This window comes from Syngnathus typhle, linkage group LG8 (genome assembly GCF_033458585.1).
Source record: "Syngnathus typhle isolate RoL2023-S1 ecotype Sweden linkage group LG8, RoL_Styp_1.0, whole genome shotgun sequence".
Lineage (NCBI taxonomy): Eukaryota > Metazoa > Chordata > Actinopteri > Syngnathiformes > Syngnathidae > Syngnathus > Syngnathus typhle.
Window position 1 is genome coordinate 3,370,628 of NC_083745.1, and position 16,799 is coordinate 3,387,426.

General features: G+C 41.8%; 1 protein-coding gene across 8 annotated transcripts; it reads right to left on the reverse strand.

The window, feature by feature from the left end:
• Positions 1–133: 133 nt before the first annotated feature.
• myofl (myoferlin like) lies at positions 134–16,548 on the reverse strand. 8 transcript variants are annotated; one of them, XM_061285888.1, is made up of 56 exons: positions 16,411–16,548; positions 15,956–16,115; positions 15,402–15,457; positions 15,207–15,298; positions 13,433–13,541; positions 12,978–13,053; positions 12,601–12,770; positions 12,376–12,504; positions 12,243–12,305; positions 12,113–12,163; positions 11,835–11,865; positions 11,644–11,759; positions 11,381–11,507; positions 11,200–11,303; positions 11,066–11,134; positions 10,963–11,006; positions 10,808–10,890; positions 10,358–10,393; positions 9,979–10,014; positions 9,762–9,886; positions 9,562–9,675; positions 9,293–9,470; positions 8,966–9,090; positions 8,767–8,876; positions 8,515–8,707; positions 8,175–8,330; positions 7,974–8,105; positions 7,737–7,900; positions 7,064–7,178; positions 6,428–6,530; positions 6,219–6,355; positions 5,978–6,142; positions 5,520–5,607; positions 5,304–5,381; positions 4,895–5,076; positions 4,676–4,834; positions 4,455–4,556; positions 4,224–4,385; positions 3,985–4,150; positions 3,852–3,922; positions 3,769–3,783; positions 3,446–3,544; positions 3,213–3,341; positions 2,964–3,119; positions 2,815–2,906; positions 2,572–2,742; positions 2,352–2,500; positions 2,131–2,270; positions 1,973–2,061; positions 1,805–1,900; positions 1,595–1,736; positions 1,427–1,526; positions 1,165–1,358; positions 732–841; positions 511–658; positions 134–386 (listed from the first exon to the last, which is right to left on the reverse strand). In XM_061285888.1, the coding sequence occupies exons 2-56, from the start codon at positions 16,041–16,043 to the stop codon at positions 345–347; spliced, it is 6,177 nt and encodes a 2,058-aa protein (XP_061141872.1). In that variant the 5' UTR covers positions 16,044–16,115; positions 16,411–16,548; the 3' UTR covers positions 134–344. The 8 variants fall into 8 exon arrangements, with proteins under 8 accessions (XP_061141872.1, XP_061141873.1, XP_061141871.1 ...); XM_061285889.1 differs by having other exon boundaries at positions 4,227–4,385; positions 5,978–6,145; XM_061285887.1 differs by having other exon boundaries at positions 5,978–6,145.
• Between the last annotated feature and the right edge of the window lie 251 nt (positions 16,549–16,799).

Genomic DNA, 16,799 nt, shown 5'->3' on the forward strand with positions numbered 1-16,799 from the left:
CAAAAACTAAAATTGAGAAGACAACATAAACATAGGTTGAGTTAATTGATAACATTCCATAGACATAAAGTTAAAATTAATTAAAAATATTTGTATATATATATAAATAGTATAAAATACATTTAGAACACAATTTACAAGATCTACATATACAATTTATTTTAAAAAACGCACACACTTTGAAATGGGCAGCAGACAGCAATTAAAGTGCAGCAATTAATGTGCAAACGATGCAAACAGCTATGAGCGTTTATCAAGGAAAATCATGAAAATCAAAAAATAAAAATTAATTAAAGAAAATCAACTTCTTCTGCATCAAAATGGTTGACAGGATTGTTTTGTGGTCACTTGGAGAAAGGCCTCACAATTTTCATGGAAATATAGTTCTGTGGAGATAAATGTAAAAATTGTTAATCATATTATACATATTTGCATAATTGTCAGTATCAAATTATGACCTCAGAACATGCTTAACATTTTGGAATAAATACAAGAAATTAATGAACTTACAGGTAGAGAATACAAAAGAATCCCAAAGAACAGTAAGACCAACACCAGTAGGATCCCGATGATGAAAAGCAATCTGAATCTTCGCCATACGATGAACTTCACGGTCTTGCAAGGGTTTGTAAACCAGAAGAACGACGTGTCGGGACGGCTGGTGGATAGGGATGAGGAGACAATGGTTAGCATAGTCAGTAAAATTAACTCGTAATCGAAAAGATAGTCACTTAGGTGGCTCCAGTCTAGGGTTCATGTTGGGCTCTTCTCTGCCTTTCCCTGCCGGTCTCTCTTCCATCTCCTTCTCCTCCACGATTTCCAGTGTCATTTCTACTTTCCCCTATAAAACAGATTAATTTAACATAACATTGAAAATGTACACGCTTGAATACAAATTCAGTGTCAATCCACTCGTTCACTACTTTTATGGAACCTATCTGTTATTCACTGAAAAATGGGACCACTTTTTATTTCTTCTTTAAGCCACAAGAAGGCGCCAAACCGCTTGTGTAATACAAAAGCAGTGCTTTGCATGGCATCTCGCATCAACCATGAATATATAACTTTATTGAGGACAACTGCTCTAGAAAATTGATGGATGGACGCATCTCCTTAAATAAGACATAACGAAGTAGGCAATTACAAATGTGGGTTCAGACATACGGCAAGGACTTTCTTCCCGTTCTGCTCAATGGCGCACGGCCACCAGCCCCGAACCGACTTTTGGGAGAAGAGTGAGTTGTAGACGGACTTCTTGGATGAGTTGGAGCCGATCATCCCGGGCAACATTTTCAAGCTGCACTTTTCCGGGGTCTTCGCAGGCGGGATTAGATTGAGTAAATCCAGTTCAATTGAGCCTGTGGGACAAACAAACATTACAGGAAATCTTATGACCTAGACTTCCTGGGTACAAATCTTATCTTACCCAAGTAGTCATCCAAAGAGAATTTGTCATTGTCCCATATCTGCACGCTCAACTTGGGAGGTATCCTGAACTCGGTCTTGTCCAGATTCCAAAAGTGCTCCTAGGAAAAAACAGGAAGTTCAATAATTGCACATTCATTTCATTCAAGATGGTTGCTTTTTCGCTCACTTTTCTGGAAACCACGCACAGCTGCTCGGCGGGCAGGTAGTCGAAAGCAAAGATGAACCTCCAGTTGAAATTGCCGTCGCCGTCCAGTGATCTGTAATGAACGTCTGTCTTCTGTTTATCCTCCTCCATTCCTGGCATCCAACTAGGACACAGTGGACAAAATGAGTAAAAACTGCATGACGCAAAAAAACCAAAAAAAAAACACAATACCCTTTCACATAGATATCGCTCATGTTTTCCCCCGTGATGCTTGTTTCATCCAGAGTCACTTCAGTTGTGTTCCAAACAATGGCACGCAAGAAGTACCTGTTTAAACACAATATTCACTATTTTATAACTCACTCAACACTACCCCCCCCCCCCCCTTTTGTCTCCTACTTCTTGGCTTTCCGTGGAGTGATGTCACACGGAGGTCCCGGCAGACCGAGGCGCTTGGGAAATACGTCCACCCACATTTGAATCCGACCCTGCAGTCATGAGGAAAATACATTTTAATCAGAACTACTGTGTAAATATTTTGCGAAATGTTTCCTCACCTGGGACAAGTTTGGTTGATGGGAGCTGCACAGGGTCCTGGTCTCCACATGCTCGGGTACCAAGCCCTGCTGTCGGAGGACATGCAGTGGCAGTCTCTCTCTGGCCGGGCCGAGGTGGGCGTGAGTGGGAGTGGTTTCCTCTGCAAAAGGGGGGACAAGCATTAAAAAGGAATCATACGGACAAGCTAGTTTGCTAACAATAAATCATACTGGGGATATACCAAAATCCTGCAGTCTGTATTGTTTCCCCGAAAAAGACAGAGTGCTTCCATCTCCCTCAAAATGTGGAGGAGGAACGCCCCTAATCTTGGCCACATTCTGGAGGATCTGAGAAGGTTTCAGCTGGTCTCTCCACTGATTCATCCCAGAGCTGCAAGGAAAGGAGAACACCATTTAAGATATGCATGTTTATATTTGTAGCTCCTCCCCAAAGATACTCACACGCAATAGGTTTGCGGTATCCCACAGCAGGACCTGAAACGGGACAGCAGTCGATTCTCCAAATCGATGACGGTCTCGCCTACTTTTTCATCCCGGCTCAGTAAATCGTAGTCGTAGACTGCGATCTTCAGATCCTTGTCTTGTGGCAAAAAGCAGGACAGCTCGAAAATCCTAAACGAAATGTAAAGAATGTTCAAACGGTGCGGTGTAAAAATCAGAGCAAAAAAGTTGACGTTGACACACCTCCCGATTTCTGGATTGAGAGTGTTTGGTTGGTAGTTATCTCTGTCATCCACAGTTTTCCTCCCGAGGGAAATCTTCACGTACGGATCGCACTGAAGGAGACGGTTGTCAGCTGTGTGTTCAATTCCGTCATGTCGTCATCAACATACCATGCCGTTTGTGTCCTTGGGCTGCAGGTCAATACAGCGCACCACGTAAATTCTGACCAGACACTCCTGAGGCCCGCTTTCGGGAAGCTCTCGGAATTGTCGGGGGGGAGCCTGAACGCTCGGGTCGTCGGGTAGCGGGTAGATCTTGAACGAGCCCTGAGCGTCAACAAACGTGAGTGAATCATCACAGCCTCAAAAAGAATTAGGGTGGTAACTAATTATTTGTCGATACGATTAAGAAGTCCTCACCTTGAACTCTCCCACAACTGAAGGATCGTCGTCCTCTCCGTCTGCCTTTCCTCGCGAGAGTTTGAAAGTGTTGCAAAAATCAGTGAGTCCCTGAAATTCTTCCACTTGCTCCAGCTCACAGTCATACACCTGTCGGCACAAAAAAAAAATACAATTCAAATATTCAGATAGTGAAAGGATTTGTATGAGGACGTCTTTGTTGACATAATGTCTGAAAGCGATGGCGTCCTCACTTGTAATGTGTCGTATCCCTTCTTCAGGTAAGGCCCGCACTTCTCCTGCTGTCCAATGGAGGCGTAAAATTTACTCCACCAGTCGACCGCTTCCTCTTCCTGCACAATTCAAGAATTATTGAAATTAGTTCCAACTTAAAATGACTGTTTAGCCTAAAAGAATACGAGTCATGTTTTTTTTGTTTTTTCTACAGTGTAGCTTAAAAATGAACATTGTGCTATGATGCTAACAATTTACATGCTTGATTGTTTGTCCCATTCAAAAAATGTTAGAAATTGCCAGGTGGGACTTTAGTTTTAGAAAAGGACAGAAAGAGACTCACCTGGTCAGTTTGAAGCTGTAATTTAAGAATGAATGAAAAAGTTAATCATAATTTTACATAAGAATTTTTGCATTACAATTCACCTCAACTTTGACAGTCGGCCTCTCCTCGATGTCGATAACAACGTCATCTTGAGCAGCCGCTATCATTGCCACTGAAATTTCAAACAGGAATGTGAAAGGTTGGTGCCGTTTGCCTACGCGTGACTTTGCCTACCTCTGGCCGACATGCAGACTTGATTGTTGACTCGGAAGGGGTCGCAGCGGTAGTCCTCCAAGCAGTCGATGGTGCACTGGCCCACCACCGGCTTCCTCCCGAAGGGTCTGTGGTCGATGACCTTCAGGATGATAGGGGGAGTGTAGATCTCTTCTTTGGGGAGAAGCTGGAAAACAATGTTATATGAAGCGTTAAGCTAACCATGCGTTTTTTTTTCAGTATATTTCAGGTGTTCGTACCACTTTGAGTAGCAGGACGGATCCAGGGAAGTTGGGGTTCTTCTTGAAATTCTTGATGATGGCCGTTTGAACGATCTCGCCGCCGCATTCCACAATCAAGTTGGGAGAAGCGACCGTGGCCAGCTGGTAGCTTTTCATGTTCCTCAAGCCCCAAGTCAAGACCTGCCGGTAAAAGAAAAGCTTAAATTCATTGCTCATTTTAATTATCAATGTAGGAGTGAACGATATGACCTCGATGGCAGTAAGTTGCACAACAGGCCTGACTCCTTGAGGAACCATGTAGAGCTTGTCCCCTCGTCGAGGTGGAGCCATAGGAAGATCTCCTTCGTTTGCCTGCAAGTCAAGAGCACCTTTAGTCTTTCATAAATTAAAAAAAAATAAAGAATCAATAGATGCAAATTATGCTCAGCATGTCACACCAGTCAAGTAATTCATCATTGTCCAGCGTTCACCTTGTCCTTCAGTAGAAGCTCAGCCGCCAGCAGTGCTTCTCCAGCGCTGCGGCCTTTCTTGGTAACAGGGTACCATTGCAGTTTATTGCCAGAAGAGACACTAAGGTTGAGTTTGACCACAGGGGGGAACATACAGCACCCCATGGGCTCATCTTTACCCTGGAGAACATAAAACTCTTAGTCTCATCATGGTCCATGACTTTGTTTCTCAAAACCCACCACTTTGTCGCTGTCGTAAAGCTCCAGGGCAACGTCTGGCGGGTTGCGGGCGATGGTTTGTGGGTCACCGTAGATTTCAACATCGTCAAAGATGAGACTCTGATCCCAGGTAGGGTTCAACGTGGCACTGATGACTTCTGTGGTCTTGCTCAGATGGAGGAATGACACGTGGGCGTACGGATCTGTACAGGAAAGTCAGTTGGGAGTCAAATGAGGACTTGCTTAGGTCCACGTGACCACTAGGGGGGCCCCAAGAGCAATTACCAGTCAAAAGGGAGTATTGCGGAAGAATGTTTACATTTATTTTGTATATATATTTTTTTACATACAGCATTCCAATTGTGTTTTGTTGTTCTTGCACATCCTACTTGACTTGACCAATGATTTATTCGCGTTATGGACTTATCACCTGAGAAGCTGTCCTTGTCCATGGCGCAAAGATTCCTCGCCTGGTAGACATAGACTCGCAGCTGGTAAATGTAAGACCCTGAGAGGAGATTTTGCAAATAATTCACTGGTCAACAACTTGGGCATGGTCTTACAATGGAACTGGTCAGGAAGCGATATATAGAAAGCACAAAGGCTTGTAATCAGTCATGTGCTTTATCGGACTCTGACTACTCACGGCTAAAGTGGCAGGAAATAGTGGGAGTGTTGGCACCAAATAGTTTGGAAGCATCCGTTTTACTGGCCTTCTCGTCCACGTCAATCCCCTGGCAACATAGAACCGCGTGGAAATGAATCACCAACACAAAGAAAATGACTCAGTCACTCACGTTGTCGTGGCAACGACCACATGTGAAATTAAGATTAAGACATCTTTCCCCAGTGAACTGAATGGATATTCAATGCTTACTGCAATAACACATACGGTATTACCATAATTAAATAAAACGTAAAAAATTATACAGTTTTTGCGCATTCTTTGTGCAGCTAGTTCTGGCCACCAGGTGGCAGTATAATATATGCATGCTATAAAAACTACAGGCACAACTGATTAGTACGATGCAGTGATCTCTTCCTGTTCCTGATGTAAAACAAAACTGATCTCAAAATCAAGGTACTTTTGATGAGTTGACTCACCAGTGCGCCTTCCAGCCTGAAGATGGCGGATGCCCCGATGCGGTCCGACGGGACCATCTTCCTTCGCCAGCGTCGGCGACGGAACGTGTCGGATGAGCGCTCTTTGCGATGAAACTTACAGCCGATGAGGGAAGAATACTCCCAGCCTTCGCCTATCTCTCGCCTCTGCTGAAGAGAAAGTCAAGAACGAGCATTTAGGCGTCTTTCTTTTCCGCTAAATCAATAATCAACTGCAGCTTACATCAGCGATGGTTTTATCAGATATCTTCCTTCTGGGTCTAACGAGTCTCTTCCTACGATGGATGTGGTACATTTTTTCTGCTGCCACCCAGGTTTTGGGTTTGTCATCAGGTGGCATGGTAACTCCGTACTCCCAGCCTAGGGAACAGAAGAAAAAAACTCTAACATATTTTTTAAACAGTGGATCCCGGCCCATACGATAGACGATACCTTTCTCGTCGACAGCTCTGTTGCTGTCAAAACTCCAGTCGTCTTCCCAAGTCCATCCGACGGGACACTCGATCTCTGAGGGGCTCTGAGCCTTTTCGCCGTTCTGTAGCACACAGACAAATGACCTCAACTGCCTAGTAAACATGATGCGCAATATGAACTTAAACTCATTCAGTGCCAGCCCAGTTAAAATCGTGATTTGACGTCTATAACCGTCAATGGCAGTGAATGAGTTAACTGCACTTGAGTCTTTGCATAGAATCAGTAGAAGATTTCCAGTTATAAGGAGGCACGTGAACTTTTTCCCTGTGGGTCACTTTATGCCGGAATCCCTTATTTTTAGCCTTGTGTGTCATACCATGAGTTAATCTGACCTTTAAAAACAGCAGCCTAGAGCGTCAAAGCTGATAAGAAAGGCAAGTCAAAGGCAGAGCTAAGTGGTTTTAAAACATGGGCAAACAACTGAAGTCTACTGCAGACTTGTGAAAAAGACTTTTCTGGTGGGAGCGACCATATAATAGTGCAGACCAAAGTGGAAAAAAGAGAGACAAGTATTGTTCACCTGCATTATTCGCATAGTGTTGACACAAGTTGAATGTGTGTACATATACAGTATATATGTGTGTGTGTGTGTACCACATCAGTGTAAGGCTCCCCAGCAGGTTTCCACTCTCCACCGGGGAAACGTGTTTCGTTTTGAAAAACCTCGTCGGTGAACTCTGTGTGGCCCGCGTCGGCTTCTGTCAACAGGCTGTAAAAAGCGGCAGAGGCACACATGTTGAAGGGAGGCTTTGTGACTCAGACGGTGTGCCATGATAAACTCTTTACATTGCTGGAAGCTTGACTTTTTTTTTTTCATTTCCTGTCATTGTGTTAGCCGTTGGTTACGGTGGCTGGAACGTGTGGTGAATTATGATCTATGATAATTAACAGAGGAAAGGGTTGAAAGGCGCTCATATCAACAGAATCTGGGTGGGCCGAGTGGTTTGGTATGTGGCCTAAGACCTGCAGGGTAAATGGTTCAATTGGGACCAAAATAAAAAGCATGTATTTAAATGTGTTGCTGCTCTGCGTGTTTTGAAATTGTTGTTTGAAAGTTTATAATTAATATAACACTAATGCTAACGTCTGTTAGCTCATCTATGGTGTTTGGCATTATATGTTAGAATTACGCTAGGTGTTTAATTCAAAATTAATTTAAGTGACAAATAGAACTGAAGCATTATTTGGTGGCAGTTTAAAAAACAATAACCATATAATAGGGAGCAGTATAGTACAATGACTTCTTAAAAAAGAAATTAAGACTTACCCGCGCTCAGGATCAACGAACCAGTCATCATCCCACTCCCATCCACGCGGTGGCAGGAAGCGCTCCTTTTTCAGTTTCACTTTTCCAGTCACGTCTGAGGACTTGTGGCGACCCACCAGACCGTTGGTTCCCCATTTCCCAAACAACTGGGCCTGGTTTTCATACTATGGAGAAGGAATATGGATAAAGCAGCAAGTCTAGGATAGGGTATCAATGCCAAACAGAAGCCGTAACTACCATTTCTGCATATACACTGAAGTTTCCCTCAGAGAAGCTGTTGAACTTCTTCTCCAACGCGGAGAGACCGAGCCACATGTTGACCCGCAGCTGAACGGGAATTTTGACGCCTTTGTTTTTATCCATCGGGTACTAAAACGCATCCAAAAGGGGAGAAAATGAAGCTATGGAACACACCGCAGCGCAACGGTGACTTGGCACCTGCATGAAGATGGTCTGCATACGTCCGCAGTGTTTGCCACAAGCTTGTTCGCTGAAGTTGGAGTAGAGAATGCGGTGAGCTGGAACACGGGCAAAAGCGACGCGCTTCTCTCCTCTCAACATCCAGATGATCACGTCGGGCATGCTATTCTGAGGCTGGTGTGAGATGATCAGAAACATTTTAAACAATGACAAAATGGCCACCTCCTGACATGGATAGAAATTTGACCCCCCTCTCCTAAAACTTGTAAAAAGTGTATTTCAAAATCTTTAAATGTGTTTAAAGTGGTAAAAACTATATGTAATAGCTTTTTTAATATGTTCTGTCCACATTGCTGACCTCTCCTGCCAGCTGTTTGATTCTGTCCAGCCAGTCCTCGATGTCACTGACAGTTGCCTTGACATCCGTGGCCTCCTCTCTCATGCAATTAGCCGCCTGTTGGAGGCTCTCCAGCGCCGCGTCACGCATATTTTTTATTTGGAGATCCAGCGTGGTCACATGGGGCTGGCTTTCCACCTCTGGAAGCTGGAAACTGCACACAACATTTTTAAGGCCTTCAAAAACTGCGGACTCGATACTCCTAAAACAAACCTGTTCAAGTCGTCAAGCAAATGACTGATGAGTTTTAGCCAAATTTCAACCAGTTGGTCCTCAGCCACCTTGGACTGGATGGCTCTTTTCAAAGAAGACAGGTTGTGCTCCTACGTCGAAATGACAAAAGGAGCGATGATGAGCGAGCGACGTTTGCCTTGACGTGTTGTTCCAAGGCGCTATTTAGCCTTAATCTTACGAGTCTTTCCGCAACAGAGAGAAGAATGTTGACGGCGTCCAAACGGTGGCTGATATCTTCCCAGGAGGGAGTCAGCGTTACCACGGGTTTTGTGTCCGCCCAGGGCAAGTAGTAATAGTGGTTACCTGAGGGCAGACAAAATTATTTTGGGTTAATCAGAGGCACTTAAAACCGGTGACTGCTGACTCTTTGTAGCACTGAGACTGAATGTGATTAGTTGATTTTAAACATTGCTGCATCCCCAGTTGTAAGAGGGTGTGCACACTTGTGCAACCACATGATCTCACGTGTTTATTGCTATTTTTGACATAACTCTGACGTTCGTACCGTCAAACACAGCAAAGCCGTACTGGGTGGTGGATGCCAGAGGCTTGCAGGTGGAGTCCAGCTTGTTGCCGTAGTTTCCCATGCTGACCTCGAACTGGATGGGCTCGCCCGGCTCTTGAAGCATGCAGGCACTGTGGAACACGGCGCAGAGGGAGAACTTCCTCCTACGCTGGTATTTCTGCACAAGATAGCGACGCAGAAAATCCAAAGATCTCAAGGCGTACACGAAATTAAATTCCGCGTACGTTATCTGATTAAAATAATCAAACCTGTGCCACCAGGACGTCATCACTGGAAATATTGTCTATGTTCTTATCCACCTTTCCGTCCAGCAGAGTGGACAGCTCGACAAGGAGCCTACCCCTGTAGGCGACGCCTTCGCCCTGCGAGTGCAATCAAATTCCATGCAGACTTTCAAATGAAAGGTCATCAAAACATCCCACGCAGAGAGATTGCTATGTTGTATTACCTTGCCAAGGTTAAGTTCCTCGTACGGGTCAGGGAGACCCGTAAACTCCCTTGGGCTGCCATACAAGTTGACATAACAAGGTCCAAATGTTGGCAGGAAACCAGACTCGCTTCTTGCAGTGATTGCTGCAATGAGCACGCACGCACAAAAAACAAATACGTACACACGAAGAAACATTGAAAAGCCGAGGTCTTAAAATTGCTCCTTTCTTACGTACATTCAGACGGGCTGTTGCAACGTTCACCTTGCGTGTCTGTTTGAAAATGAAACAAGACATTTAACAACTCTAATAAATTTTGAATTGTTTTCTTTCTTTTTTTTTTTTACTGTTATGTCTGTTTCACAATATGTTATTACCACCACCAAGTTAGCCACGTCTTCAGGCGGGTGTGTTTGAACAAGATGAAACCAAAAGTAATAGACCGATTTCCATGGAGAAGTCAGACAGGGAAGATGGGGATGAAGATAAACATCTAATTCTAACACACAGCCTTTTGGGTAATTCGGCAACACAGGCATACACAGGCACACACGAAGAGGTTTTTGAGATGAAGAGTCAAAATCTTTTTGAACCGCTCCCACAATTTTTTACGTACATTCAGACATGCTGTTGCAAAGGTCACCTTCTGTGTCTGTTTGGGAATGAAACAAGGCATTAAATAACTCTAATAAAATTTAAATACAATTATGATTAGTTGGCGTAGTAATAGATTGAATTTTCTAGCATTTTCTTCTGTAAATGAAGTTAAAATAAATTAAACTTCCATATTTTATTTTTGTATTCATAATTTTTATCATAATGTATAGTGTTTTGTTAATTTCCTATATAATATTTACATTGACCTATAAATATATAATATGTATTAAAATATTATTATTATTAAATGCATAATTTAAAACTAAAATGCAGTTAATAATGTATTGTAGTCCACATTATAATTTGATATTATTTGATGATTGTGCTTTTTTCCTATTTTTTATGTTGTACTATTTTTTATCTTTTAATGTATTTGGGGTTTTTTTTTATAGGAAAAGAACAATCTTACCTTCAAGCTCTCTACCAGCGGAGGAGATCTTGCTGAGGTTCAAGTACGTTGTTCCGATGGCGTCGTCCTTGCTGACTCGATCCCTGCGGAGAGCGCGTTGGCACGTCAAGCAACAGCTGCCGTGTTACAGCGTGGGAAATGTTCTCACTTCTTACCAGTCAAACATGGTCAACTTGATGCGTTCACACATGGACGGGAACTACGGAGGACAATGGAGGTGATTAAAGATGGTCCACGACCTGACGCTACATTCCGTACCTTGACTTGGAGGTGGATGACTTGATTCCATTCAGGATTTGCATTTTTCTCCATGATTCTGGTGCACAGCTATAATGACCAAAATCCAAATTATTTTTTTGCCAAAGCGAGGGGAAACAAAACTTTTGTCTTACCTTTTTTCCAGCAAAGCTGACCTCCAAATACGGATCCACCAAGTTCTTCCTGTCTCCATCCCCGCCAAAGACTTGCTTTACCGTCTGAACAAATGCATCATCCACTAAGGGGAAAAAAGTACAGTTAGGAAACAGATTGAATTCAAGACACTGCAAAGTACGTACTTGGCAGTTTACATACTTTGCGGCATGTCCTCTGCACGGAACACTTTGAGGCTAAGCGTGGCCCATCGCATCGTGACGCCTGCCGGCACCAGAAGATTACTTTCGACGTCATCCTGATCCTCGCTCAGCTCTCTTTTCTCAGTCTGCATGGCAGGAATAATTTCAGTGCAGTCATTTAGAATGCTAAAGTTGACAACCTCTAATGACACAAAATAATGAATTGACATAAATTATACTTCAGCAATCCAAATTTATTTCATTTGGGTGATATACACGCACCGGCGGCTCTTCCCCAGTCACCACCACGATAATGCTGACTTTCACGTAACCTTTGGCGCCTGAGCTGGAATCATCGGGGTCACTCAGCAGCAACCATTTCCTCAGAATGGCATGACCTGAACATAGTGTTCTATTTACACATTGTATACACAGGAAGACAAAAAATAATAATTTTAGGGGCGGGGACTCACCTGGTTCATCGTAGATGAAGCCAACGTCCAGCTGAGGAAGAAAGAGATTTAATGCCACTTTTAATAAAAATAATTTTGAAGACTGCATACATTTAAAAGGTACATTGACTTGTAAAGGTGAAATAAGTTTTTAACACTTTTTTTTAGCTGTTTGTTCAAAATAAATAAATACATAAAATAAATATAAAAAGTAAAGATATAATAAATAAAAATAAACAAATAAATACATTTAAAAGAATATGCAAAGGCCACCAGGAAAAAAATTCAAATTGCAATACCTTAAACTCGCCCATTAGACTGTCAGCTCTAAGGGAGAAGGAATCATAAACCTTTGAAAAAGCAATTTCATTCACGTTAGTCTGTCATTTGTCAAACGTGCTGTAATTGTAATAACAAAAAAGTGCACACCCTTAGACTGATGCTCTCATCCAACAGCTCTGAAGGGAGCATGTTGACATTGTAGAAAAATATCTAAAGGAGAAGCAGAAACAAAAATGGACGATGAATACAGTCAAACAAAGGCTGTCAATAACGTCAATACCTCATCGAAGAAGGGGTTATTGCCACTTCTTATTCGTGTCCGATGCGTCTGACCGCATACGTTCACCTTCACCACCGGCTTGACATTGTTGCCGGGCAGCTGTCGGCCCTCGATGACCCGAATACGAATCTGGACAAAGAATCATTGAAACAGATTTTTTTTTCTTTAAGTTACAATGAGTTGGAGTTCCGAAAAAATGTTTTAATTTACACTCCAAGACAATACCTGGAAATCCTGGGGCTTATTAGCCAGGGCTCTGTGCTTTTTGCGACCAATGCGGAGCGGCTTGTGGCTCGCTTTCACGGGTTGGACAGGTGTACCCGGACCCGCCGGGCTTCCCGCATGATCTCCTACGTCGACGTCGGCATCGCCCTCGTCAGCCTCCTCGTAGGCCGCTGAGGTCCACAGCGGAATGAATGAGATCCAAAACAATACAAATTCTGCTATTGCAAATATTTCACTGCCTAGTTTTAAATGAAACATTTAAAAATTGTATTAATGCAGTTGAAATCAAAAGTGACATCTTTGTAAAAGCGGAAATGTTGATGCAGTTCTTGTATTGGATCTCATTAGACTGAAGGGAAGCTAACTTTTCTTCCTACCGTTGTCCACGTGAGTTGTGTCGCCATCAACCGCTTCCCCGGGTGGTTCATAGCCAATGAGCAAATTAATAGTTGCCTGAAAATTAGAGACAAAATTATTATATTTCCCATAATATGCAGAAAGGTTGATGTCACTATAAAGAGCCTTTGGTGTCCACGCTGTCGTGATGGGGTAACTGCACCCCTTTTGTTTTTCTTCACAAGAGGTTGAAAGAGTGCAGAATATTTAAACTTGTGTTTTGGAATGTTCATAAAATCTTGTGTGTCGTTAAAGGGCGGGGCCGTGTGACATCGGCGTGTGAGCGTCTGGGCGTGAGCTGTGACTGACAGCAGCTTAAGTGTGTTTGGTTTATCTATTTGCGGTTAAGCATTCTCGAATTCACTTTTTTGTGGATTTTCTTCTTCATGGAAAAATGGACACGTTTGTTTTTGTTGGTTTTAAAAACATTATTTACCCCAATTGGCTGCTGCTTCTCATTGCTCAAGGGCACATTTTTGGACGGGAGTGATCTCGCGTGGCCACCGGCCAAGTCCCTCAGTGAGATTTTCGCAGAGCCTATGAACCTGAAATGCAAGTGAAAAATTCAACATGAATCTTTACAGTTAATCATTTGTTTTTGTGCAAAAAGTGTGCTGGCAAAAGTCAAGCATTGGAGGAACTGTGTGACTAATTGTTCGAAACCATGCGGGGAGGGGGGTGTACTGCTTCCACTTCCCCATTCCACTTCTTCACCTTTGTGTGTGGAAATTTAACCACAATGGATTGCAAAATGGGATTTTTTTTATTTTGCGAAAAGTTCCAATTTTGCGGAGCTCGGGAGAAATTGCCCGAGCAACAAAACCGTTTTTTTAATTTTAGGATGAGCTTTTTGTTAAATTTGTTCTATTTTATTAATTGTTTATGAATGAAATAAATCAACAATGACAAAAAAAACAATGGATATTTTCACTATAATTCTAGATTGTTTTTAGTTTTATGAACCGATCACCCGATTTCAATTGTCAATTTCAATTACTGTTTGTTTCATTTCATGAAATGATTTTGTGTATAATATGTAATAAGTAACCATTCTTGGACTGATGGAAATTGGCTTGAGAACGGACAAAAGATGGAAATAATTAGAACGCATCACAGGCACGTCATTTTCCATGCCCGTGTGTTTTTTCTCTCTCTCTCTCAACAACTTCAACACATCACACGGGTTATAAAGTTAGTTTCTCTTTGAAAGCAGATGTGAGAACAAATGTGATGTTTTGCATATGAGATGAATGTGCGGAACCCACAAAAGTTTCCACCATCAACATCTACCAACAGCTCAGCATTCAGAAAATCACAACTGTGCCAATACGACAAGTCAAGGCAGGCATTCCTTTTGCTCAACCCACCGTCATGCATCCAGAGCGTGTGGTCACGGAAAAAATATCCAAGCGCATGGCTGTCACAGACAGACAAAAATTCTTGAATTTTTTACGATGCCTCACTGGATTGTTTTATACCCCCCCCCCCTATCTGCACTGCACAAACCACGAAATTAGAGTTTTCTGAAGTAAATAGTGCACGTTTTAAACCGATTGTGACGATGGTGTGGCTTCCTGTGAGTGAGAGGATGTTTATAAAGAGCAGTGAAGTGGCCTTTTAAGGCAACATTCCTTAGCAGCAAAGTGATGAGGGCCACAATGCTTTTTTTTTTTTACTCGACAAGCCTGAACTTAACACTGATGTTGTAACTCATTAGGAAAAAAAATACAGTCGTTCATGATGACAGCGAGCCTACACGGACTATCATACGTTTGTATACTGCAGTTAAAGTGTCTGCTTCCCGTGTCAACACTTTCATTTTAGTTTTTATAGTGATGGCTAAATGTTTTTGGTCAGTGGGTTGAATTCATTTTTAGAATTGGCATCACTTGAGGGTTACTTATGGTGAATTTAAAAGGACTCAGATGAGCTGTTTCAACTGACTGACAAGTATATTGTGTTCACTCCCACAACGGCGCAAACGGCACAGTGGGCAAGTCAGTGGATTGGATGAAACGGTTTTAAAAAGATGACAAAAAAATAAAAATCCTGTTTGATGGAATGCAATCACAATATCTGAAGTGATTACACTTGTTTTAATTTGTATTTTTTTTGTATTAGGTCCTACGTCTATAAAGATACGCTGCTAATTCCATTTCATTTTTTAAAATGTTTAAAAAGTTTGATGTAACAACTTAACAATCACGTACTTGTGATGGCCGATAGTTTCATAGTCTTTCACAACCACGTCAATGAATGAAGATGTGTCCAAGGCTAATCCCTTTAAATCAAACTCCAGTCCCTGCAATGAGAAAAAAAGAAAAGGTATAATATGGTGGTGTCCTACATGACAAGTCGAGTTCTTTCACTATGAGTGTCGCACAGCTGGCATGAACTGCACTCACCTCATTCCACACAGGATTTAGCTCACTGTCAACAGCTTTGGTTTTCTTCTTTTCACCTGAAATCACAAAAGTAACCTTCTTGTATAAACAACAGTGACATTGCAGCAATATGTAACTGTAAAAATAACAATCAAAAAAGTATTAAAGATTAAAAGCAAGGATATGGAACTTTTACGTTAAATACAATTGAATTGTACTTGGGAAACTATTCGTTTGTGTACCACTAGAGGGAGCCCATGTGCAAATATAGATACGCATTCTATAGTTCTCAAATCACTCATCGAATTACCAAATAGGATTTAATAAATTACCTAATCATGGTCTCAATGTTTGCTCTGAACTCAAATGCATAAACACCATTAATTTCCAATAATGGTAACTAAAGGCTGATTTTGCAATATCATTACACAATCCTACATAAACGTCATAAATGCATACAATAAAGGTGTCTATAAGGTCTGCTGAGAGAGAAAAAAAACTTTAAAATGTACGATCAAATAATAGGTTGTTGAAATACCACCTTCAACTTTGTAAAGTCGTTCATAGTATCTCACCTCTGAATAGAACAGAAACAATTGGATCAGGGTTGCCCAGTTTCTTTTTGGGGATCCCGCAGGCAGACTCAACAATTACTCGCAACATGTTTGATAGTTAGTCCAAAATGTATTCTCAGAAAAAGATGACCATATTCCTTAGTGTCGAGTCAGGGGAGAACTGAAAAAGTGAGGAGAGACGAGTGGCTACAGGAGGAGAAAAAGAAGGAGGGCGACCTCAATTGTGTAACCAATCAAACAATACTTTACTTGAGTATGTATTTTTATTAACTTTTATGACAACTAGGTCTGATGTGGGGAAAAAAATGGTTGTTGCGCTAGTTACTTAGTTGTTTTTATTAACTTGGGTACATTTCAGTCTGTACCTTTACTTTTACACGAGGAAAATTAGTACAGTACTTTCTAGTTTTGCTGGTTTTATTTACTTTTTAACTGAAGTATCTACTTTTACTTACATACAGCATGAGCACTGTCACCTCCTCTTCGATAAAATACTACGAAATAATAAAAATAAACATCAACATACTCCCATTTCCCGTTTTTAAATACATATTTTGCTACGCCTTTACAGCAACTCCAGTTCTTTCGCGCCTCCCAGTGGTGAGGAAACAGTGCTGTGTTCCTTTACCAAGGAAATGTGAATACTTCTGATACTTGAAGTGATAAAGTGCACATCAGTCCCCTAATTTCTGTACGATCCACATGTATAAATGATTTTAGTTACAAATATCATTAAATAGTCTATTTTCATATTCGTGAATGAACTTAGTGAATACATAAAGTCTTCAAATTCAAGGATGAAAACGAGACCCCGTATGAAAGTAATATTTCCGATGTTCCCCGA

What these genes read in the sequence shown, in the direction of transcription:
- myofl (XM_061285887.1), bottom strand. Translation starts at nt 16,043, where the DNA reads ATGTTGCGAGTAATTGTTGAGTCTGCCTGCGGGATCCCCAAAAAGAAA. An exon ending in TCAAACAGCTGGCAGGAGAG is followed by an intron (nt 8,331 to 8,514) that starts GTCAGCAATGTG and finishes ATCTCACACCAG; the next exon opens with CCTCAGAATAGCATGCCCGA. An exon ending in ATACCGCAAACCTATTGCGT is followed by an intron (nt 2,501 to 2,571) that starts GTGAGTATCTTT and finishes CTTTCCTTGCAG; the next exon opens with CTCTGGGATGAATCAGTGGA.